The sequence below is a fragment of the Plectropomus leopardus genome, chromosome 7, assembly GCF_026936395.1.
Source record: "Plectropomus leopardus strain MGB_pleo_1.0 chromosome 7, ASM2693639v1, whole genome shotgun sequence".
Lineage (NCBI taxonomy): Eukaryota > Metazoa > Chordata > Actinopteri > Perciformes > Serranidae > Plectropomus > Plectropomus leopardus.
This window is the reverse complement of record NC_142182.1, coordinates 31,902,795-31,919,596: the sequence shown is the minus strand read 5'-3', so window position 1 is coordinate 31,919,596 and position 16,802 is coordinate 31,902,795. Positions and strand designations below refer to the sequence as shown.

At 39.1% G+C, this 16,802-nt stretch overlaps 3 protein-coding genes across 10 annotated transcripts in view; 2 read left to right on the top strand and 1 right to left on the bottom strand.

Moving 5' to 3' along the window:
- Positions 1-840: 840 nt before the first annotated feature.
- On the top strand, positions 841-3,748 carry fth1b (ferritin, heavy polypeptide 1b). Of its 2 annotated transcripts, none has more exons than XM_042483611.2 (5): positions 841-995; positions 1,609-1,712; positions 1,830-1,976; positions 2,150-2,275; positions 3,041-3,748. In XM_042483611.2, the coding sequence occupies exons 2-5, from the start codon at positions 1,611-1,613 to the stop codon at positions 3,197-3,199; spliced, it is 534 nt and encodes a 177-aa protein (XP_042339545.1). In that variant the 5' UTR covers positions 841-995; positions 1,609-1,610; the 3' UTR covers positions 3,200-3,748. The 2 variants fall into 2 exon arrangements, with proteins under 2 accessions (XP_042339545.1, XP_087936640.1); XM_088080514.1 differs by having other exon boundaries at positions 843-995; positions 1,600-1,712.
- A 754-nt stretch (positions 3,749-4,502) lies between these two features.
- On the bottom strand, positions 4,503-10,969 carry best1 (bestrophin 1). Its single transcript, XM_042496751.2, has 10 exons — positions 10,820-10,969; positions 10,283-10,571; positions 9,013-9,107; positions 8,679-8,912; positions 8,252-8,406; positions 8,055-8,132; positions 6,905-7,057; positions 6,731-6,811; positions 6,423-6,574; positions 4,503-5,954 (listed from the first exon to the last, which is right to left on the bottom strand). The coding sequence occupies exons 2-10, from the start codon at positions 10,432-10,434 to the stop codon at positions 4,877-4,879; spliced, it is 2,178 nt and encodes a 725-aa protein (XP_042352685.2). The 5' UTR covers positions 10,435-10,571; positions 10,820-10,969; the 3' UTR covers positions 4,503-4,876.
- Positions 10,970-11,194: 225 nt separating this feature from the next.
- Positions 11,195-16,802, top strand: part of rab3il1 (RAB3A interacting protein (rabin3)-like 1) — a 42,217-nt gene continuing 36,609 nt past the window's right edge. The window contains exons 1-3 of one of the 7 annotated variants that reach the window (XM_088080510.1): positions 11,196-11,483; positions 11,608-11,681; positions 11,807-12,109. In XM_088080510.1, the coding sequence (XP_087936636.1) occupies positions 11,892-12,109 (218 nt within the window). In that variant the 5' untranslated portion in view covers positions 11,196-11,483; positions 11,608-11,681; positions 11,807-11,891. Of the gene's footprint in view, positions 12,110-16,802 lie in introns of all 7 variants that reach the window. The other 6 variants (XM_088080511.1, XM_088080509.1, XR_015777086.1 and 3 more) reach the window with 6 other exon arrangements.

Sequence of the window (16,802 nt, the reverse complement as noted above, 5' to 3'; positions counted from 1 at the left end):
ATAAGAAATATATACAGTATATGCACATCAAATTATTGCAAGCATTTTCACTTGCTTAACCCTTTAACACCGGGATCGACATCCATTTTCTGAAGCTGCGTTCATGTGCCTGTCAATTCCAGCCCTAAACCTTGGAAACCTGAGAAAATTGGTTGACAACAAATATCCTAAGAAATTACCTGACAATTAGCTGGGAGTAGTTATCAGATAGTATAAAAAACAAACAAAGAAAAAATTGTGAAAAATGTCAAGAAAACTACATATAGTTCTATTAATGTGTTTTTTTTTTTAATTTATTTTTTTTTGTTTTTTTTTTAACTTTTTTACTTTTTTTTTTTTTTTTTTTTTTTACTTCTGCTTATTTAAAGGTAGTTTACTTATAATATTTATATAATATTATTATAATATTTTACTAAATTCTTGCTCAATTTCGGTCCATTTCCTGTTATGTTGCTTGTTGTTTGCTTCTTTTAGTGTTTTTGACAGAAATCAAGCCAACATACTAGGGTTTGAACAGTGAAGCTGTATAAACAAAGTAATATACCATACCACTGGTATTTGATATTTCGTGGAAAACCATTAATTGTTCATTTACCAGCACAACATGGATGTGAAGTCTCTAAAAAATGGTGGTTTGACCATTAAAAATCCATAACGACCTTGAGGTAAGATTATTTTGCAAACTATTTCTCAACTTTTATGAATTTCGTAAAATTTGAAACTGCCTTTAAACCTTCACTTTCATGTAACGTTAGCGACTGTAGCAGGGTACGTAAACATGAATTTTCCCAGTGTGAAGCTCATTTTTCCGATTATTCCGACAGCAGTTGAATGCAGCAGTGTTAATATCAGACGGCGCATCCTTTGCACGTTATGACGCCAGTACGTATTTACCGTGGCAGCAGGTAACGGCAGCCAGTCTGCTTACGTCTGTAGTTGGAAATTCAACTGCGAGACAACTGGTTATTTTTGTGAAACGCACGACATCAAGAAAGGTACGCTGACATAAAATATTGATGCAGAGCCTTCTAGCTAGCTTGTAAATTGTCAATTGCCGTGTGTTAGCTAACTCAAGCTAGTGTCTGAGATGAACTGATGGAGACTAGCTAACGGTGCCTAGCAACGGTAACCAGGGATGTTGGGCAACTTGTAGTTAACTGTTACTGAGACTCCATCAATACCGTCAATTAGCTCTAATTTTCTCTTTAAATTAGTACTAGCCATCATGTTGGCAAATATTGTCGTCATTCCTGAGTCCGCTTTGACCTTAAACTTCTTTTAATAAACACTGTCACGATCATCGGTGCAGCTTCAGTACTTCCCAGCACCTTATGTGATTAGTATCAGGCATGGCTTTTTAATATTTATATTTATTGATAATTAGCTAGCTGCAAATGAACCATGAACTGCATTAGCAGGGTGCAAACACTGGTCGTTATCATTTATTATGAATTGTCTGTAATTATGTAAGTATAATAATGATAAGAACAAACAACTCTTGTTATTCTTGTATAATATGCCCATCCAATAATATAACGTGCGTCTGACCTGCAGAACAGTGTCATTGAAGTGTGTTCACTCATTTTTTCTTTGTTTTAGTTTATACAGAAATGAATTCACAAATCCGACAAAACTTCCACTTGGACTGTGAGGCTGCCATTAACAGACAGATAAACCTGGAGCTCTATGCTTCCTATGTTTATCTCTCAATGGTAGGAAAATCTCTTAAACCAGTGATGACATGTTAATCTTTTCTTGCAGATGTTAAGCACAGATACATAAGAAGTTTTTCTTGTCTCTGTTTTTTTGTTTGTTTGTTTGTTTTTTAGGCATACTATTTTGATAGGGATGATAAATCCCTTCCAAATTTTGTGAAGTTCTTCCATGCACAGTCCAAGGAGGAGCGTGAGCATGCAGAGAAACTGATGAGTCTGCAAAACATGCGGGGAGGCCGGATTTTTCTGCATGATATCAGGGTATGGACTGACAATTCTGATATTAAACTGACAATATTTTAATGTGTTAACATTATCATTTGTTTGTTTTTGGTTAATGGGACAAAGACTTTCTATGTAGATTCACAAAGTGAATCATTTTCATTTTTGTAAGATGTGTAACACCAGTATTGAATTATTTATGTCCCTTTAAGAAACCTGATAGAGATGAGTGGGGGAGCGGCCTGGAGGCTTTGGAGTGTTCTTTGCAGCTGGAGAAAAGTGTAAACCAATCCCTGCTGGACCTGCAGAAAATGGCGACTGAACACAATGATCCTCATGTAAGCAGCGGACGAATGTACACAATATCTGGCTGCGTCACGGCTAATGATCTGCTACTGTTCTACCCGCAGCTGAAATGATTGACTTTAGTGGCATTTAACCCTTGACACATAGGAGGAAGGCAATGAGCAGCTTTACAAGAACTGAACCCCAGAATTAGCAAGATATTAGTAAAAAGTTAAAAAGAACATTACTGAAAAATAAGCAAGAAAAGGAAAGTAACAAACAAAAAACAAATAAGTAAGTAACTTGAAAAAGAAGTAATACAAATTAAAAAATATCTTCTATCTTCTATTCTTTTCCAATATATAATTCTAATAAGCATAAATATAGTTTCTGGACATTTTACCCTGTTTTTGATCAATTTCTTGTATTCTTTTTTCTCTCTTTTGCTCACTATATTCTATTTTTAACATTAATTTTCATGTTTTCTTGCCACCTTTTCACCAATTCTTTGCAATTTGCTCATTTCCTTATTTCCCATGTTTCTTATGAGAATTAAACCTCTTTGCTTGGGTTTAGAAGATAAAATACTTCTGATACTTCGGCGTCTGAATGCAGCATAAGAAAAGCTGGTGTCTAACTAGGTTCCAAAAGGTTGACGTAAAATCAATTTTTAATGATGCATTTAAATTGTTTCTGACTTTGTCTACACACATACAGAGAGGCTATGCTGTGTATATTCAGCTTCAGAAAACACATTAGAACATTTGGGCAGTGTAATAAGATGAAACATTTTGTCTTCTGTCTTTTTTGTCCCACAGCTGTGTGACTTCATTGAGACACATTACCTGGATGAGCAGGTCAAATCTATCAAACAGCTCGCTGACTGGATATCCAACCTGCGCAGCATGGGAGCCCCTCAGAGCAGCATGGCTGAGTACCTCTTTGACAAACACACCATGGCTGAGGAGGGCAGTTAAACTACACTGTGATCATCCTGGTCAACGCTGCATGCCCACCTGTCCCTAATATGTAAAACAGATAATGCTACTCTATTTATGTTTGTTAGCTAGCAACTGCAAAATTTGCACACAGCGTTAATGGTTCTCAAAACTGGACTGCTGCAGACCTCACTTCACATGACAGACCAAATTGGATCTAAAAGGTGTTTTATAGATTTAAAATCTAAGAAAACCTTTTATTCATTCCAGTTATATGTTCACACCTGATATTTTATTGATTGTTTCAGTGTTTTTGGTCTGGTGGCTAGAACACTGCATTTTAATGAGTTGAGCTTTGAAATGCATTTTTAAAATATATTTGCTTCTCTTTGAGCAATAGCAATTAAGCTGGACTGTGCTGATGTAATATTTAAAGGTTTAGTACGTAGGATCTAGCTTTTAGGATGTAAATAGCAACCAACTTAAACTTTTTCCATGTGCCAAGTGTGTAGGAGAACTACAGTGGCCTATGCAGAAACACCAGTGGGATATATATATATATATATATATATATATATATATATATATATTCAAACATTTTGCTTTTTCCTTTCTTATGATGTTAAATTCACATTTGTTTCCAGATTTAGCACTTGCATCTTTTTTTCCAAGGCTTAAATCTAATGATACGTCATTCTGATATTCTCATATGATTTTTGCACACTATATTGTTCCTGCAAAGATTGTGTTATTGAGGATTTTTAAAGGAAGAAGAGTCCTCAAATCTGAACATTTTTGGCTGGCCATCATTTTAGTATCTGTTCGTGGCCACTGCTGCTGATTCTCTGCGTTGAACTTCTGTTAGTTCTGCATAACTTGAAAGAGAAGCAGCATTGAATTCATTTGTACATGAAATAAAACTTTATGGGATCAACCAAGTGACATGAATTGATTGACTGGTTAGTAAAAAGATAAATACACAATTTAATGACAAAAGCAGCAACACACTTAAACCTCCATACTCTTACTGAGTGTTTTCTTTTTAAATGCATCAGCTTCAAGTTGCATTGCTCATATTGATGGGATAATTGCATAAGGTTAGTCTAAGCTGATTGCACTTCCTTTAGAGGTTTTTGAATGCACTGATGTGGATAATCGGGTGAAATCAATGAAATGTTTCCACAACGACTTTAAAGGAGACAGGTCAATTCTCTGCAGTTGCTCTCTATAATTTGAGTTTTGTAGTTATAAATTTAAGTTCACAGACAGCTTCCTTGTATAATAACATAGTAATAACTGATGTCCATTTTTATTTTTTTTATTGAAAAAACAAGAAACTTAACACGTGATACTAAATATTTATTAAAGAGAACACTGATGGAAACAATGCTAAAAAGTCCAGTTTCTTCATTTTGGCTTCCTGTTGAGTTCCAGAGGAAACTGGAAAGTGTTTTTTAATTTTCCTTCACATGTTGACGGTTAAATCTCATTAGGTGCTTTTTTTTGTTACAAGTAGGTTAATTGTTCAATAAGAGCTTAACAGAAAGTAGAGATTAACTCAGTGTTTGCGACAAATACTTCTCCGCTGTGTGTTGGGCTCCAGATGATTGTAACACAGTTCAGATGTAACAGAGGTCAGTGCCTGTTTGTGCGAAATATTTTGAATGCCACATGTGATAAAAAAACAAACAAACAAAACTGTCACACCTTGTTTTCTCAGTCCTGCTCCCTCCCTCCTGTCGCCTTGTTCACCCCACCGTCCACCAGAACACCCAGCAGGTCTCCTTCGGCCAATGAGATTCCTGAATCATTGGGTGAGTTTTGCTGATTGGTTTCTTGCTGCGATGATGCTGGAGTGGAGACTGTATTCATGTTATTGCTTAGCCCGCCGTTGTTGCCCCCGTTGCTCGCCCTAATGTTGGTGCTGAAGTTCCCATGGTTACTAAAATTAGCATGACTTGTACCATTGCAGAGACTTCCTGTTGTGCCAGCGCTGTTGGTGCTTGTTGCATTAATGCTGCTAGAGCTGCTGTTGGGATTACTGGGATTTGCTGCCGCTGAGCGAGAGGGAGAAGTGAACGAGAACACCCTTTCTCCTCCACTTCCTGCTGCCCGAGCACTTGGGGGTCCCGGCTGACTGTCAGCTGAGGGGAGGGTGTCTAGGGTGAGGCGGGGAGGTAGAGGTCGGCGGGACAGCAGGCCTTGTCCAGGTCTGAGTTTAGATATTGGGCAGAGTTCAGGTGGAGGGTCGGGGAAGGAGAAGGTAGGGGCACTGGGCACCTCACTACCCTCACTGAGCCAGGGAAAAGCAGAGCACGGCGGTGGGGGGACGTGGTTGGGGGTGTCTGGAGGCAGCAGCTGTGAGCCCACCATTGGCGGAGCGAGTGAGCTGCAGCTGCGGTCCCACTCGTTCTGAGTTCGCCGGGCGGGTCGAGGGCGGGGCACCGCAGGGGGCACACAGTGGATGGGTGTTTGTGGGCAGCTGTAGAAACCAGGTCTCTCGTACAAGGGCATGTTGGAGAAGGCGTAGTCTGCATCTCGCTCGGGGTTCAAATGCTGGCGGCCTTGACTTGGAGTTGATGGTGCCTCTGGGTGCAGGTAAAGTGGGAAGCGACTTAATGGAGCTCCAGGGCGGCGGCGCAGCAGAGGGACCCGGGAGGCACGAGGAAAGTTAGGTGACTGGACACCGAGGAGACGACCTAGCCCTCCGAGCAGCGGGGTGGAGTAGTTTGCCTCCTCATGTTCTTTGATTTGCTCCAGATTGGACTGAAACTCCATCTCCTCCTTAGGAACACTAGATTAGATTGAATAAGTCGTTACATGGTGGTTATGAGAGAGAGTTTTTCTGTGTTTAAAACTAGGGGATGACTGATATGGGTTTTTCAGGGCCAATACTCACTATTAGTTACTGAGGCTGATAACCGATGTTTGGAACTGATATGCATTTAACAATAAAATTGAAAATCTTTCTGTCAATATTTAGAATTTGGAATACAACAAACTCCAACACAAAACGTTGTGTAAATACCTTTAGCAAAGTCAAGTGAAAAATTTAGATAAAAAAAAGGAATAAATAAAAATAGGTGAGGTTTTACAAAGTAAAAGTTCCTCCCAGGCTGACATCGTCTTTTAATTAATTCATTAATTTTATCTGTAATCATTAAAATAAAATGCCAATACAGATAATCGTCCAAATATTAGCCCCAGTGGTCGGCCAGGCAGATAATCTGTCTACTCTGCTCAAAAATAAGTAATACTGAACCTGATGTCCAAGGCTGAGCCCATGAAGGAGGGTTTGCGGTGTTCAGCACTGGCAGCAGTGTAGGGAGGCTGAGGTTCAGACTCATTCCAGTACATATCCCTCTCAACCAGCGGCAGGCTGTCGTACATCTCATCCACAGACAGCAAGGACACCTGGGAGACAAAAAAAACCACAAACAGAACCACGGGCAGATTATGAGAAAATGGACCCTGGTCTTGTGCCCAGATTGTGCCCAGAAGCAATATCTTTCAATCCACCCAAGAGAAAGAGACACCCAAAACACAGGAAGTGGCAAATTGCGTCCCAACCTGTAAATTGCGATCAACGAGCCAGTTGGTTTCAAAGTCGTCATCATCTTCACCAAAAGGATTTATGAGCTGCTCAGCCACCTGAGATCATGTACAGAAAAGACCAAAAGTCAGCTCAGAAATGGACAAATCAATAGGATTTCCTTTGCATCATCAGCATGACTTGATCTTCACCTTCAGCCAACCAACGTAGAAGAAAAACTGCAGCAGGGTGAAAACAGGCAGATAGAAGTCCAGGTCATGACCAGGGTAACCCTGAGTTGGATCCAAGAACTGACGACCAATCAGACAAGCCAGGAAGAAGCTGTAGACCGCCACTGTCGCCACCTAGGTAAGAGATTAGTGTGTCACAGCTACCTCTGAAAAGAAAGTCTCTCATCAAATGCTTGCTGATTTCATCATGTTTTCCAAAATCAGATTGCTAATTTTGATCAAACTGAGTTAATTATTTCAGATACGTGATGATTGGCAATGTTATTTCTTTTTTCACATCTAATCGTTTATCACTTAAAGCTCCAGTGTGTAGGATTTAGGGGGATTTATTGTTAGAGATGGAAAAAGACATGATATGTATGTTTTCTTTAGTAAATAATCACCTGAAAATTGGAATCATCATGTGTTCATTACCTTAAGATGAGCCGCGTATATCTAAATAGGAAGCAGGTCCTCGTCCATGGAGATTGCCATGTTGTACTGCCACGTTTCTACAGTAACCAAGAGTGGACAAACCAAACACTGGCTCTTGTTTGGACCACTGGTATTTTTGTGTTGGCTACCATAATTAGAAGACCCTTCACTACAAGCAGTGTCGGAAAAACAGATTTTTTTAAAAACATTTAACTGCTTTACTCAATGTTTATACCGGATTAAATCACAGGGTCTGTTTGTTTTGGAGAGGAACCAACTTCTATGGATAATTTGACTCCTGGTAAAAACCTCCTGAATGTCTTGATCTTAAGTGATCAAAAAAAAGGTGAGCATTAGCAGGTGCTGTGCAAGCTGCCTTTCTGCAATGTACCAAACAGCATTGGAGAAACACTGTACTAAAACTGATTTATTTTGTGTTTTCTGCTTGTTTGAATTACCGCCTCTGTTTGTTTTGGAAAAGAGGAGACCTGCTGATAATTCGGCTCCCAGTAAAACCCTCCTGAGCAATGAACACTGAGGGAATTCTAACTAGGAGAAGTTTCAGCTGGTTGCAATCTGTAATACTCATCACCAGCTGCCACTAAATCCCCCTAAATCTTACACAATATTTCTTTAATGAAAACCATTAAATCTATTTCATATGCCTCCAAGTTACAGCACAGTATAGCAACAAAACCTGAGTATAGACAAGAGGCAGGCTGATCCAGTCATAACCGTACAGCTTCATGCACTTTGCCCGTAAACTATTCAGTTCCTAAACAGAGAAAAAAGCAGAACAGGAACATTTTTGAAATTGCTTCAGAGCTAAAATTGCCCCAATGTGGAAATGTTAAAGCTCTTTTGTCCTGCAGACAGATGCATATGAAGACCTACAGTGAGAATGGCTGTGAGTGCCACATCGTTGTTGATGCGACCCTCAGTCCGAGCCCTCAGAGCCAGGCTGACGAACCACATGCAGGGAACCCAGAACTTGTTGTGAGGAGAGCGCAAGTCTTCCAGGTGCCTCAGCTCCTCCGACGTCATCAAACCTGAGAGGCACAAAGCATTGAAATGAAGCGATGACACAAAGAGAGATATTTGTGTTTGGTTCTCAGCCGTGACATCAGAAAGTAGTAATTTAGTAATAATATACTAATGTACTAATCTCCATCAGATGGAAATACACTGAAGCTGTGCCACGCCAGACCACCTCACGGTTTCTTCAGGACTTTTAAACAGTGCAAACAGAGCCACAGCTTTGGATGTGGTTGCTCTGTATGTGAGCACCAACCACAGTGCTGGGTTCATTGCCACGTCGTACCTGCCTGCACCACGTGCTCCATGGTGGGAAACCTCTTGTAGACGGCCGTGCTGACGGAGCGGTAGATGAGCACACCAGAGAGGTTGGCGTATCGCATCAGAGTCCGTCGGGTCAGCCTGGAGGCCTCGTCAGCTCCACGAACATGACCACCCACTAATGCAGCCAAGCGGTCTGGCCAAGGGACATTCTCAAACTGGCCCCACCAACGGGACACCACCAAAGTAACATAGAAACCTAGAACAAGTAAAGAATTAGATTCTAACCTCCTGTGATGCTCCCACGTCTGGATAAGATTTGAAATGCAAAAAAAGTCAAACAATCAGCCTGAACTCACCGAGCACAAATGACACAGGGATGAGTTCAGCGTAGCGGTCGCAGTATATCGACAGCTTCTCAAACAGCCTCTTCTGGTCATCATTTAACACGAACCTGGTGAAGGAAACATCAATAGAGTCCAACATTACAACTAAAATCTGAGGAGGTGAACCCTGTGACACTTTGTGGTCTCACATCTCCTGGGAAAATGAAGGCTGAATTTACAACATGAAGGGAATGCATCAGCTACTGTGGACAGCTATTGTTAGACATCTCCAGTAACCAAAGAGTATCATAATGTAAGTTCTTTGCTGTTAATGTCACCAGTAGCACCAGAACGTTGGAACAACTCAAGTAACTGAGGAAACTGTGTTAATTATATGGCTCTGAGGAAAACTGAAAAAAATATAGTTGTCTTTGCGACAGCTGCACCTGCAATAATATCACTTGGAAATGCTAAGTGGGGAAAAGTTTGAAAGTTGCCTGTTTCCATTTCAAATTAAAAAAAAAAAGTAACTACCAGAGCTGATAAATCCGTCTGGGCCTGAAATCACTGATATTCCTTATCAAAGACATATCAATATTAGGGGTCGACCAATGTTGGTTTTTCTGGGCTGATACCAATTATTAGTGAGGTAATCAATATTTGGAACCAATATAGCACTTACAAAAAAATAAAAATATTTCTGTCAATATTTAGAATTTGGAATATAACAAACTCTAACAAAAAACTTTGTTTAAATGCCTTTAGAAAATGTTTCATCAAACCTGAAATGTTCAACATCATATACAGCAAGTTCCTGGCAACTTTTTTTGTTTATAAAGTCAAGTGAAAATTTAAATTAAAAATATGAATAAATTAAAAAAAGCTCTCTGAGGTTTTACAAATTAAGAGTTCCTCCCATGCTGACACTTTCTTTGCACCATTTGATTAATTCATTTTATTGGTGATTATAAAAATAAAACGCAGATACAGATAATTGGTAAAATGCCAAAATCGGCCAGGCCGATAATTTGTCAACCCCTAATCAATATGTTGGCCGATACATAGCAAGAAATTGTAACAGAAATGCCAAAGAAAGGCAGTTTTGTTTTAAAGATAATGTAGAACATAGATTGTTATCTGATTTTTTTAAAACTCAAATTATTGGTATAGTAATATATATAGTATAGTATATCAGTATTGGCCTCAAAAATGCCATCTGTGTCAGCATATAGTCACTTCATCTGCAGACTGAAGGTCAAAAAATGTACTATTGGAGCTCACATTGTTTTCTATAAGACAGTACCTATAAACAATGCTGAAGAAGTAGTAGAGAAGAGTGAAGATGATGAGCTCTCTGTAGAGCAGTTTATAGATGCTGCCCTTCCATCGCAGAAGCAGGTGAAAGAAGGTCCCCAGACCTGCATCAGCAACCCTGCGAGAGTATGTTACTGTCATTGTTGCTGCTGCTTGCTGGCCAACTTGCTGGCTGACTGTGGTGTGACATGAAGAAAACCAGTGTGGCGTTGTTCTCTGTGCTCCGTCTGAGCTCAACAATCCACCTGGATCTCATAAGGCCTTATGTGGTCACAAATCTAAAACAAAGTAAAAACAAAATGGTTACCACTTGCTCTGTAATGTATATTTGAATATTTTAGCCATATCCTTCACACTTCAAAAATCATTTAAAAGGATATTTTCCCTCATTTCATAGATCTAAAATACACTACTAAATCCGAAAAATATGCTCCAGGGGCTACAACAGACGGATACAATATGTGAAGGCCCCAAAACGTGCATTTTACTGACTCAAACACAAAGCTGTGAAGTTGTTTTTACTTACCACACAGTATGAAAATGTCTGGCCATTGTACTCGCTGCGGCCCGAAATGTGTGGCGGCAGCGTCCGTTGGAATGGTGTTGGAGAAAGGGAAGCAGGAAAGAAAAAGTGAGCAAGGGACTCTTACACCTCCGGTCACTTGATGTGTTAATCTGTTCCAGCAACAAAGCTGCATTGTGAGGCCGGGTCCTGATAATCTGACCAAATCTGAGGACTGCAGAGAGCACACACTGCCACAAATAGGTTGGTTAAAGGCATGGGCACCGAGAAGTTCAGATTTTGGAAATATGACTCTGAAACCATTTGCTTTAAACAAACAGGTATTTTTTCTACTTTTTGCTAAACACACAGCTTTTAACATTCTCTCATTCTTGATTTCAGACACAGAGAGGGAAGATTGTTTTCTGTTTGAAGCATCATTCAGTGTTGACTCATGGATCAGGTGAACCTGTGTGTCCTCCTCCCTCTGCTGGAAGAAATGTGTACAGCTGGGCTCCAACTGGCCAGAAGGTGTTAGTGATTAACCCTTCCTGTCTAACCAGGAGACCTACAGTGGGGCGAAGTGCAGACAGAGTTCAATCTTCAGATTATTGAAGTGCAATTTCAGCTGTTCTGACTGTTTTTTTAATGCTCTGACAACAACTGAGGATCAGTTTTGAACACTTTGGTGAGTATATTCAGTGTATTTTTCTGTCCTTTTATGATCCTGGATTAAATCTCTAGAGTTTCACATGTGAGTGAGCATTCTTAACTGACGCTGAAGTTTTATTTACACTGGATATTTCACAAAGGGACACATTCCTTCGGCGTGACAACCTGCAAATGAAAGAGTCTGAGCTCCTCGGGCTCTGCAGGGAAGACGTGTGTAAGTTATTCAAACACTGTAGAGGTCACGGCTCGTCCAATGACTGCTGCAAAGCTTTGATTGTGACGTTTGTTCAGGAGAAACTGTTTCATTTTTAGTTAGTAACTTTCTTTTCTGCATTTTAGGAACTTGACACCCACAGACATCACGACCCTAAAATAAAGGCATTTAACAAACTGCATGTAACTTCAGTGGAGACATCTGAGAGACATGGATGCTTTTGAGGGAATTCACAGCGTCCAGATTTCCTCCTCTCCACCGTCTTCCAAATCATCCAGCCCTGGATATGAAGTCCTCAAAGCAGGGAGATCTGGAATAGCAGTATATTCCTCTACAGTGTTTTTTGGCACATCTGATGTCCTGGGACAGCCGGCTGCCAGACACAAGTGCAGCAGGGAAACTAAGGAGGAAGGCTGTGTTGTTGGACGGTGAGTATCAGAAAAGATGAGTTTGATCTCACCTCTGTGAGCTGAACATGATTGGCTGATTTTTAAAAAAAACTTTTTATTTGTTATTGTCATCATATCATTTTATGTATCTTACTCATAACATAGCTCATGTGTTGATAATATTTCTTTTTCAAATGAAACATTACTAGAACAGGTGTGTCAACCAGTGTTAAATCAGAATAAAAAATATCTTATATATAAAGATAAATAAAGATAAATAATGGCAGTAGTTACAGTTTTATTGTAAATTTGAAATTGCTGAAAAATATCTCTGACCCCATTTTATATTTTATATTCAATCTCCCTAGACAGCAGTAAAAGGCTAAGAAAACAAAATAAATAAATGAATCAAACAAACAATAAACATAAATAAATAAAAATTACTAAATACCATACGAGTAACATATGTTAATACATAAGTATATGTATGTGTGTGTGTACATTAAGACTTATATACACATGAAAAGAAAAACAATACATATAAAACAGAACATAAAGTATAAATACATAGAGTAAAAAAGGTCTTTTTGAGTGTTTTCCAAAGTGCAGTGTTAGATCATTTAACTTCTAATCAGGCCGTTGATGTGGCGGTATATAGTATAAAAGGGTTCAAATGCTTCTCTCTTTAACCTTTTGGAACCACTATCACCAACCACCTCATGTAGTTTAATAAGACACTGCATCAAACTCAACTTCTACCTGTCATGAAGATTGATCCCTTCGGTTGATGCGTGTGACCATCACATTAAAGTAGCAGTCAGGTGGTCAAGTCAAATGACTACATATGCAAACTAACAAACAGACGTCTATATTTAGTCACTGGTTTTAGTCTATCCAGCAATGCGTGATATCTAAGGGTTGTTTTGCATGTAAAGTCCAGCCAGAAGACAAATGCAGCAAACAGAATCCATGCAGCATGTTCCCAGACAGAGCACCCATTCAGGCATGCTTTCAGTCTGTGGGCTTACTGCAGGGCCAGATCAGGATTTGTTTTGATTTTATTATTTGCCTTTATTAGAGGGTACAGTAGAGAGCTGACAGGAAATGAGGAAATAGAGAGAGATGAAGGATCATGTGCAAGAAAGTGCCCAGCCGAACTCAAGGAGATCGAATCAGGGGCGTTGCGATTACACAGACACGGTCTTAAGCCCCTCAGTCACCTGCGTGTTGCTGGCTTACTGTGAATTATCACTGAAACACGTAGAGCATGACTTGTACTGGATTAATGAGACCAATACTAAGTTTGAAAACTCTGATCAGAATATTTCTAAATATACATAATTAACACAATACTTTAGGTTTTTTAAAAGTACATTCAGATTAGACATATGTATAACTGGGATAAGCTAATATCAACCAGTTTGTCTTTCTAGCTCTAGTTTGTTTAGACAATTTATTCTGGGAAAATGCATGGCCCTCCCTCTGCCATAAATTAATTATTGCATTTGTAAAATGTACCATTTGATGTCTGAAAGTTAAAAATTTAAGATGAAGTGCTGGAGTTGAAAAAAGTTTTCCGCTTTCGTCATGCGTGCTGGTTGGCAAGTGCAAACAGTTTATTTTTGTTAAGATTTAAATGAGATGTAGAATTAAGAGATTTTCATTAAATGTTATTGTTCAAAATTTTGATTTTGTTATGTTTTTTTCTGAAAGAAGCAGTCCGTGCACATGATGTGTCCAAGGGCTATCCAAAATTTGAAAATTCAATGATAATTTTTTGTTTTTACAGTGTCTGGCTATGATAAAAGGTGTAATTTTGGTGATTTTTAAAGAAAACAAGCCTAATTGGAAGGCATGCATTCTATAAAAATCTATAGGAATATAACTATAAAATACAGCCCTAAACTTTTATGTCTCTCCTCTAAGCCAAAAGTAAAAACACAAGTCCCTCTCCAGAGCTTAAAAAAACCTTGTTTGACATGTCCCTAAATCTTCCTTAATCTTACTCACTTATTGCATTTCCATGATGTTAGAAAAAGTTGAATTATTATGTTAGTCTGACTAAAACTGGACTTTTAAAATACATGTAAACATCTTAGTCTGACTGACAATGTACTAAATTGAATTTGCTGAAGTCACTAACATACCTAGATAATTTGGTTGCAAACTGAGCTAATCTTTCATGTATGCACATCAGTCAGACCTGAACTGGCCTCGGCATTCTGCGCATTCTCCTCTTAGCCATGCCAGACTCCCTCGGTGGTTAGGGATAGGGACTGTTCATTATTTATGAGGAAGAGGTTGTGCAAAACAGGTAAGGCATTTTAAAAGGCAATGGGGGGAGATGTATGTTTTTTATTTTGGCTTAGGGGAAGGATATACAACTTTAAAAGGTAGTAATTTGTATTTCTTTAAAATAAATAAAGTCACACCCCAGTCACCCCCCTCCACTGATGAATAAAGTACAGTCCCTTAGAGGGTTTGGGTAGGTGTAACAAATATTGTACTGCTGTGGAAGGGGCTGCAGCAAAACACGGCTAAAATAAAATGGCCAAATTAACTAATCGACAAATCTGTGCATGTAAGCATGCTGACTGTTCCTTTAATTGGGGTCCAGCACCTCATTTTTGCCCTGGGCCTCCTCAGCAGGACAATCAGGCCATGAAACTCCACATTGAGACTGATTTCACTAATGATACTGGTGTTTGGGCTCGGATGAAACCAAACGTTTTCTGTAGAGGAAACCGTGAGAGACATCCACGGATGACTAAACGTATGTGAGGTGTTGGTGTGGCAGCAGATGGTGGATGAGAGGCTGAACGTGGCGGTGTGCTCTGCTGGCTCCGCTCCGGGTTTGTCGGTCAGGGCGTGGGGAGTAGATGCGCTGTCATGTGACCGCTGAGGAGAAAGAGTCAGAAACAGGGCACGGACTCTCTGTTTTGTCGCCAGGGTTAAACGACTCGGAGATGAGGAGAAAACAGTGAAAGGCATGACTGGAAAAGTGTTACTAAAGTCAGCGTTACACTTTTAAGTCGCAGTTTTATTCCCGTCAGGCGCTGCTGTTGTTGTCGGCTGCCCACGTCAGCGTCCGCATTCCTGCGCTGATTTAAAACGGCTGAGATTAGTTTAACTGAAACCAGCTAACGTTAGCTCACTACAACATCTACTCATTTATCAAAAACTGAAGGGCACTGGAGGGGAAGAGTTGACGGATACACAGACAGGGTGGAGGATTATATCTGCTGTCCTGGACGCTGACAGGGTAAGGGCGGACACTGAGGGGAAACCTCCGTATTAAGAAGTTGTAGGTGTAAGCTAACAGTTAGCTTGCTGAAAGTGCTGGTAATGTTGGTGTGTAACGCAAGCTTTGAGCGTGTACTCTGTATGAAAATGACACGTTTAGTTTTCAATGAATGCTGGGATGCTAATGCAGTAGCAGGGGGTTGAAACATGTGGTCCGGGGTCCCTCGGAGGTCAGTAGTTAATTAACTCTGGTGATTTCACTCACCAAACTTTTAGCTCAGTGAAACTTGGTGAGGAATGATTCATCATTAGAGCTGTGAAAGTGGTTATTTTGATGTTGTCAGACACAGTTCTGCTGTCTAAACTAACGATAAGCAAATATGGTTTGAAACTTGAGGTGGGAAACATTTTAATGGTAACTGTCAAGGGGCTGCACCTGTAAATAAGATTTTAAGATAACTCTGGTTAAAGAAACATTTCATTGTCACATTTACGGTGAATATTATACCCTGTCCTTTACAAATCAAACCATTTCGATTATTCATTCACAAATTAATAACTATCAAGTGATCCTAATGATGAGCATCAAGCCACAAGTCATCACTCTCATGTGGGACTGGGTTAAATTGGTAAAACAAATATGATCCTTAAAAAAAATACTGATAAACTTTTGTGTATTTAAAGACACCCAAATAGACTAACAGGCCCTACCAACATTAATATTAGTTTGAGATTACGATTCAGGTCTTGAGAGGCCAAGTTTTAAATGTTGTTTGGTATAGCGTAATGTTTTAAACATTTAAAATATTGTATTTAACATATTTTGCATCCTAATGCTAGATTTATAGTAAATAATTTACACTCAGTTGACAGTTTATTAGGCAGAGCCAGCTAAAACTAATGCAAACTTGTAATAAACTTTTGCAAAAGTCCTGAGCAATATTCTTTGCACATTCTGCAGTTGTATTACATAGTACATATTTGTTATAGTATTTTTGTAGTATTGTTGTTCATATTGCAATTTTTCTATTCACTACTTATGTTTTTGATGTTTGCAGTACGTTGCCTTTATTTCTATTCCTTCTTGATATGTTTATTGTATGTATCAAACATCAGAACTGCAATGATCAATTGATAGGTTTTCAGCTATTAAGTTAATGGTCAGCCAATTTGATTATCAATCAGTCTGAGTTATTTTCAAAGAAAAAAGTTCCAATTCTCTGATTTCAGCCTGTTAAATGTAGATATTTTCTGGTGTCTTTGCTCCTCTGTGGCAGTAAACTGATTATCTTTGGTATTTGAAGACATAATCTTGGACTCAAACACTGATTAGTTTTTTTTGTCTTTGATTTTTTAATTTTATTTTATTTTCATGACATTTTCTGACATTCTATAAACCAGACAACTCATGAAGTAATTGAGACAATAATCAACAGATTAACAACAGCAAAATAATCATTAGTTGCAGTGGCATCAAATATCAAGGCGA